At 36.1% G+C, this 7,324-nt stretch overlaps 1 protein-coding gene across 1 annotated transcript; it reads right to left on the bottom strand.

Annotated features, from left to right (window-relative positions):
• Positions 1-809: 809 nt before the first annotated feature.
• Positions 810-3,846, bottom strand: LOC140006490 (uncharacterized). The gene is made up of 2 exons (XM_072048456.1): positions 1,982-3,846; positions 810-1,651 (listed from the first exon to the last, which is right to left on the bottom strand). Exons 1-2 carry the CDS (start codon positions 1,988-1,990, stop codon positions 992-994), a joined length of 669 nt encoding a protein of 222 aa, XP_071904557.1. The 5' UTR covers positions 1,991-3,846; the 3' UTR covers positions 810-991.
• Positions 3,847-7,324: the final 3,478 nt, after the last annotated feature.

Below are 7,324 nucleotides of genomic sequence, written 5' to 3'. Positions count from 1 at the left end.
TCTAGAAATGCATATTCTAGCTTGTTTTGCCAAGGTCATTCTTTCAAACATTGGATTCCATGGACAATTGTTTCATATGCCATGCCTGACCAGATGTTGACCACTGCCACCAGGGAGCAACTGATATAATTGTACAAGTTGTCGGCTTTGTTGAGGCAATGAGTATACATTCCTGCCTTCCTATCATGACTAGTATCACATAATACAGCTCAAGAATTTTCTAGATTGGATAGGACACTAATGACCAGCCTGCACTCAAGGTTCAAACCTTAAATAATAAATTGCCATTAAGGTATTAAGAAAAAAAACAAACTAATGTTCATTGCCATTTTAACTTAAAATATCTAAATGTGGGACCTTTTGTGCAATTCTATGATAACCAGCCTTGAAAATCCCTAACATAGTGCTTAACTATTGGGATTACATGAAGATTGCCCATGTCTCCTTTATAAAGACCAAGCAATCATGGGCCACGTGGATAGTGAGACCAATTTCACAATTAATATAACACCTGCACTAATACACAACATAGTTCAAAAATAAGGCCCAAAAACCTGCACAATTAATTGGCTTTCGAAGTCCGATGCTACCCATTTATAACAGAACATGAAATTGTCCACAAATATTAAAGCAAACCTATAAATACACTCAATTCTAAATACAGAACAGGAAAGTCCGATGCCATCCATTAATTCTACAAGGGAGTTAAATACACTCAACATAACGCTTAACTATTGTATTTAACAAATGCTACAGCTCAAGACACAAGTCTAGAAATTGCAATGAAGAACACTCAACATAATTGGCATTCTATGAACTGATGTCAAATAGTAGAACCACGATATTGACCGGAAGCAACCGAGAAGCTAAGTAAAGTTCAGCCACTATTCCGGAATTTTCAACCAAACAAAGGAAAATGACACAAGCAGACAATCGACAGTTAAGCAAGGTGGAACACTCTTAAATCTTTTTCTCAAAGTCATTATGCTCATTACTTCCTCACTATGGGGGGCTTGCCACAGCGAAGCTCCTCCATAATGAGTTCAATGTAATCATAGCGCTTGGCTTCATCAAAGCGTATGAATGCACATCTTTGTCCCGCATTTCTTCTTTCGGCAAAGTACATTGTCGCTTTCATCTTAACCGATTTTGGAAGTTGCATATTTTTGAAGATGTCTTGAAATACCGGTACACTATATTTTGCTTCCTCTTCATACCGAATTTCCTTAAATTCCTGCGAAACGGTGGTCACGTGAGAGATTTTGCTGATTGCATCATCTAGTCTTTCCCTATCACTAGATGATCTTGTTGATTTAGCACCTCTAGAGCCCTCACGATCACTGGGAGTGCCAAGTCTTGAGGCGGGACACTTTCCAGATACCACTCCTGGTACCGGAGGTACGTAGTATACGCCCTCTCCTTCCCAAGGGTACTGCTGGTAGCCAGGGCCAGCCGAAGTTGAGGCTGCAGCCTTTCCTTTGCTCTTTAGTGGCATTCCAACAAGTGGCCAACAGTGTTCGCTCTCAGGGACAGGTTGCTTTGCAGACTGCGCGTAGCTGCCTGTTGCAGTTTTTTCCAATGTTGTTGGAGTATAAACGTCATATAGGGAGCAACTTCTGGGAGATTTGAAGTCTTTGTACTCTTTGTTCACCTAGAAAATGAAAACCAAAAAGTTAGTTATCGACCAACAATTAAATTTATGAAAAGTAGGAGGAATGTACGTCCATGTTATATGATAGCAATTCTACGAAAATAATATGCTTATGTAAAATCAAGCGCAAGGATTCCAAGGCTGAAACTAGTTGGTGACAGCCTCAAACATTAAATTGAGTGGCTGGATTATTAACTGCCATCATCTAAAAATTGCTTAAGTGTTTTTGGTAACAACTTCAGCTCAAGACTATTCAGCAGATAAATTAGTATTGCAGCAAGTTCGGCATAAAAAAAAGGATAACCAGCAGATATTTCAATAGTTGCTTACCGCTTCCATTTGGGTCAAGTGCTCGTCAGAAGTTGTGAAGCAGTTATTTTCTTCATCCCAGCCAATCCCAGTATCCGCTTTAGATGACAAACCACAAAGACTGGCAAACACGTCTACTTCTTCTTGAACCTATACAATCTTGACTGGCACTAGCCCTCAGTGACTTGCATCTCAAAATGTTCCCTCAAATATGTGGCAAGCATATCATAATTCTGGTAATTTGTCTTGTGATTATCCCATTTTTTCGTTTGCTTCCACTCAACATACATGGTGATAAAGTAGAAGTCCATGGTAGAAGTCCACTGCAGTTTCTCATTCATCTGCTACATATAAGAGCACAAATTTGGCCATTAAAAGTTACAATGGCATGTAAATATGATTAATTCTGCCCCAAAATTAGTAAATGGAATAGTTTTAAGGGCAAACGTGGTTTACTCCTTGATTGTAGTTCTCCATACACAATTGATAGTTATTTGAACCAATGGATGAGTTGGAAGAGCAAAAGGATGTTCAGCTAGTAGAAGAGACTTCAAATAGAAGAATTGTTTTCAATAATACACCATGAATGAATATATGACACTTATAAAGGTTAGAGGGACTTACAGAGGGAGTCAATTATTCGCTTAGCTGCGGTCATGGGCTGAATGAGCAATGCATTGGTTTATAGAACACATAACAACTCAAATTACAATACCTATAAGGAAAACAGGTGCAGCAGATGACAATTTTTTTTAATCAACACTACTGAGCCTACTTTTGAACAAAATCACACACCAAATATCCGTTCAAGCTTAAGAATGTATACAGCATAGGAAATTTATTTTCAAATCAATTTTTTCATTTTTCGTTATGATTGTAAGCACAAATGAATGAATAAATTTTAACAAATGCTAGAACAGTCTCATTTCTAAGCAATTAAATCTGTAACTTAGTGCCTCTTCAATTTCAATTAACTTAGCAATTTTAGCTTCAATGTACGGGAACAAATATCTGTGCTGGATTATATACCAAACCATTCCATCATGCTACATTTGTATTTTCAGCCCTATAGATGTAATACATCATTCTTTCAAGTCTCTTAATTTCTGTTTTAAATCGTTCCCTGGTTGCACACAAATAAGGATAACCCCTCAGACAGCCATGCCAATCACATCCATTTACAGGATAAATGTTACTACCACAGAGTAGCATTCAATTTATAAACTCAATTAGACAACCAAGCAATCTTGAGCCGTTTGGAATTAAAAAAAAAAAATAGAGCAGCAGTATACAACTTATAGTCATCTTGCAAGAATAACTGTCAAAAAATGGAATATAGTGTGCAATTCGTATACTTGACCAACTCAATACAACTACACTGCAATAAAAAATCCACCGCTGTTTGGATCTAAAAATAGGTTTTTTAGTTAATACATCATCAGAACAACAACACATAACAACTCAAAACATGGAGCCTTGAAAGGCATTAGTTGTTTCGAAGATTAACATTCCAGCAAGCTAAAAAAAGGTCATCCGCTGTGCAGGTATAGAAAGGGAAGGCCTGTTGACCCGCGGAGAAAATAAAAGTAAAAGATTGAGGAAATACCTTGGATTTAGCTGGAATTTGTTGCCGATAAACTTTTTTTTTTACCTTCGCCGAATTAGCAAATTATCCGCCGATGAAGGCTCAAGAGAAGTTAACTCATCAGTGGTTTGCCTTGAATTCAAGTAATCAACTCTTCGTCCTATACCATGCGCTTGCCGACAGCTTCGAAAGGTACTTGAGATGCAGATGTATTAAATGGTTGTGGTTATTCGGTGGAGAGAGACGATGATATTTGATTTCTAAATGTTGAGCAGGTCGGGTGGTTGGAGCTAAAGTGTAAAGCGTCTTGCAACTTTGTGGACTTGCACTGTTGCACAACGTGCATACAAAAAGGGACAAAAATAACGGGAAGTAATCTTGAGCCGTTCATCCATTATGTACGTGGAGGTAAACTACTCAATAATGCTTACGTGGAAAGAGTTGGGTAAAAATCAGCTATGAATACATTTGTTGAAATATTTAACCTGTCCAAACATCCTAAGGCGCATTATCAGTAATAAATTCAGATTTTAGCAATCCAAACGCACTCAAAGTTATTAGTAATGCACTAAACTTCAAGTGTAAAATTTTATCTATGTTTAGTGTAATTATCTAGCTTATTTATGAATTTTAAGTCGAAAAATTATTAAAAATAATAGTTGTCTTTAAAATAAATTATGTAATATGTTATTTTTGAAATTCATTTTATAACTTATAGAGTTTGGAGGGTCATAAATTTTTATTAAAAGATTCCAAAAAAATTTGTTTTAGAGAAATAAAAAAAATAGAATTGACAAAACATTTATATATTATAATAAAGCTATTTTATTAGCATATTTCCAAGTAGCCTGGTGGTAGGCTTGTCAACGGGCCGGGTCCGGGCCGGAATCAATAAATCCAGACCCGAACCCGGCATATTATATCAGTTTCGGATCCGACCCGAATACTTGACGGGTCTTCTATTCTTCTCCCGGAACCGCATTTGTCGGGTCCCGAATTCAGGTTGGGCATACCCGAAAATGTGCTGAAAAGCTCAGAAGTCAGAAATGTACACTTGAATCCTAAGAAGAAGAACCCACCTTGCACTTGAGAGACGGTTTGGAACTTCTTGGCCTTGCATTCAAGAGGACCTCATGACTCTCCTGCTAGCCAAGCAAATAACTAGTTGAACATGTATAAAATGAAAACCGGGATCCCGCAACCGAAACCAGATCCAATTAAGAAGTAACAATTAATAATCCCAGGTACATTTCCTATTACTTGTTGTCTTGTCCTTTTCCCCCACAGTCATTCAATTAGTCAGCGTCTCTTCTTAGAGAGGTTGCAAAACAAAAAACCTTTCTACTTCTGAATCCATCCTTTCTCGGGGGCCAGGGACTGAAAGGGCATATTTGAATATAGCAAGTAATCTTTTTTTACCAGCGTCCATTTCTGTTTGAACTCACAAACAACACAGGATTACCTACCTCTGCTTTCATTTCCTCCATTTCTCTTGTATCCTGAACTATGCCCCGTACATTTGATATTTATCTGGCGCACAACCCTCATCTTTTTATTCATCCAAATTTTAACCACTCTGCATAGTCCCAGAAAGAGAGACGGTGGGCTGGAAGCTTAGATTTTGCCTTGCTCAGTTGCTCCTCTTTGAAGCTTGGAAAGGGGACGGCTGAAATTGTCAAATTGGGGACAGCCAAAGAGAAGAGGGTGAGAGAGATATCAGATGCGGCAGTGGCACTCGTCTAATACCAAAGGGATATTAGGGTTTGGTGTGTTTTTGGATAATAGTAGAGAATTAAATTTGGGATATTATATTAATAAATATATATTTTTTAAATTATTAATTAATTTATATTCGGGTTCAAGTCTAATACGGGACGGAATACCATATTTCATATCCAACCCATTTTTTTGTTAGACAAAACGGATTCGGATCCGGGTTTGGGTCCCGGAATTATATCCTTACCCGTACCCGAAATAAATTGACGAATCCAGTCCGGGTCCAAACCATTGACAGGGCTACCTGGTGGTAAGCATGTTGTAGTGTTGGCCAAAGGTCCAAGGTTCGAACTCTAGCAAAGGCAACTAAATTTTTCCACAAAACTCGGTCAGTGGACAAAACCGGCCCGGGTTTCCGGTTTAATCCGGTCGGACCGCCGAGTCGTTGACTAGTCAACGGTTTGCTTGTTCAAGCGATCTCATTTAAAACTCAGTCCGGCCCAACGACCGGTTCGATTGTCGGGCCGGGCCAGATTTAATAACTATGGTTAAACAATCCAACAAATATGGACATAAGTTATAATGTATCGTTGCACATTTAATCTCTAGAAAACTCCTAAATCTAATTTTTTTATTTCTTCCTTTTTCACTTTTTTGAAAAAATAAGGCTCTTGAATATGATAGCAACCCTGATATTGCATCAAGAGTTTCTTGAGAATAACAATCGAAAACCTCTAATAGATTTATTCACTTTTTGAAATATTCATCCAAACAACACAAACCATAGGTATATCATACATCAAAATAACTTGATAAATATCTATCTAATCTACAATGCAATGTATAACAATACACACAATGTACAATATTAGGATTTTTGGTGTCCTATTGCCACTTGTATTTAACTAAACCATATTCACCGAAAAGTTTGTGTACTCGTTCTTTGTGTTGTAAGTTCAACAAGTAACACTTTTTTCTAACCTTATTCACATTCGAATTGGTATAAATGTACAGACATAACTATTAATGTACACATACTAACATGACATGTACACAAAATTGAGAATTTAGCTTTACCATATCATTGTGACTCTATCATTTATTAGACTTTTTATCATTCTTCCTTTCACTCAACTTCATTTCTAGTTTTATTATAGGAAAATGGAAAACTAAATGATTTAAGAAAATTGAACATGGACTTAAAATAATTCAATACAAAAATTGCACTTGCCGTGTATATTCATTTTTTGTGTTTCATGCTTTAGCAGGTAACACTTTTTCTTTTCTTTTTTTTTTCTAGAAACGATAACTGATTTTATTGCTAATGTGTAAGAACTATGCACTTAGGGAGCAAAGGCTCAAGTTGAGCTACACAAGTGCATTAAACCACTGTTCTTTGTCGCGCTCCATTTTTTGCGATGAAAAAGATATTTACAAAAGAATGTGTTTTTCATTTTAAAAATAAGTGAAAAAAGACCTAAAATGAGACTTTAAAGAATGCGACAAATTTAAGCCCAAAATTTAGTCTAAAAAGTGTATTTAAGAAAATGGGAGTCGCCACTTGATATTGATTTTAAGTGTACCAAATCACTGAAAAATATTTTTTCGACCAAACATAAAATAAAATAAAACCCTTTCTTGACAACTCTAGATCTTTGAAAATGAGAGAAAATGAGTTCAAAAATCATGGTTGAAGAAAGGAAAGACAAAGACTTAATAGGTTCAAACTCAAGGCACCTTTCAATGTAGTCTAAACTAGTTGCGAGATTTAGTCAAAATTTTTCTAATTTAACCCTTAAACTTATCATATTTGGATGTTCTATATGGATACAAAACTAAACTTAAAGAATATATAGAAAAAAAGCAAAATTGTCCATTCAAAGTCTAATTGATGCCAATTGTATTAATTATGAAGTCCAAAATAATTACTTGAAGGGATCACGAGTATGCAAAAATAAGATTCAAAATAAATAAAATTTATAATGTATATATAAAACTATACATAATCAAAAAAATTGGAATGCAACATAATGGATATGACAGACAAAAAACTCGTGACACGA

Source organism: Coffea arabica, chromosome 1c (assembly GCF_036785885.1).
Source record: "Coffea arabica cultivar ET-39 chromosome 1c, Coffea Arabica ET-39 HiFi, whole genome shotgun sequence".
Lineage (NCBI taxonomy): Eukaryota > Viridiplantae > Streptophyta > Magnoliopsida > Gentianales > Rubiaceae > Coffea > Coffea arabica.
Note: the sequence above shows the minus strand (reverse complement) of the source record. Positions and strands in the feature narration are given on the sequence as shown.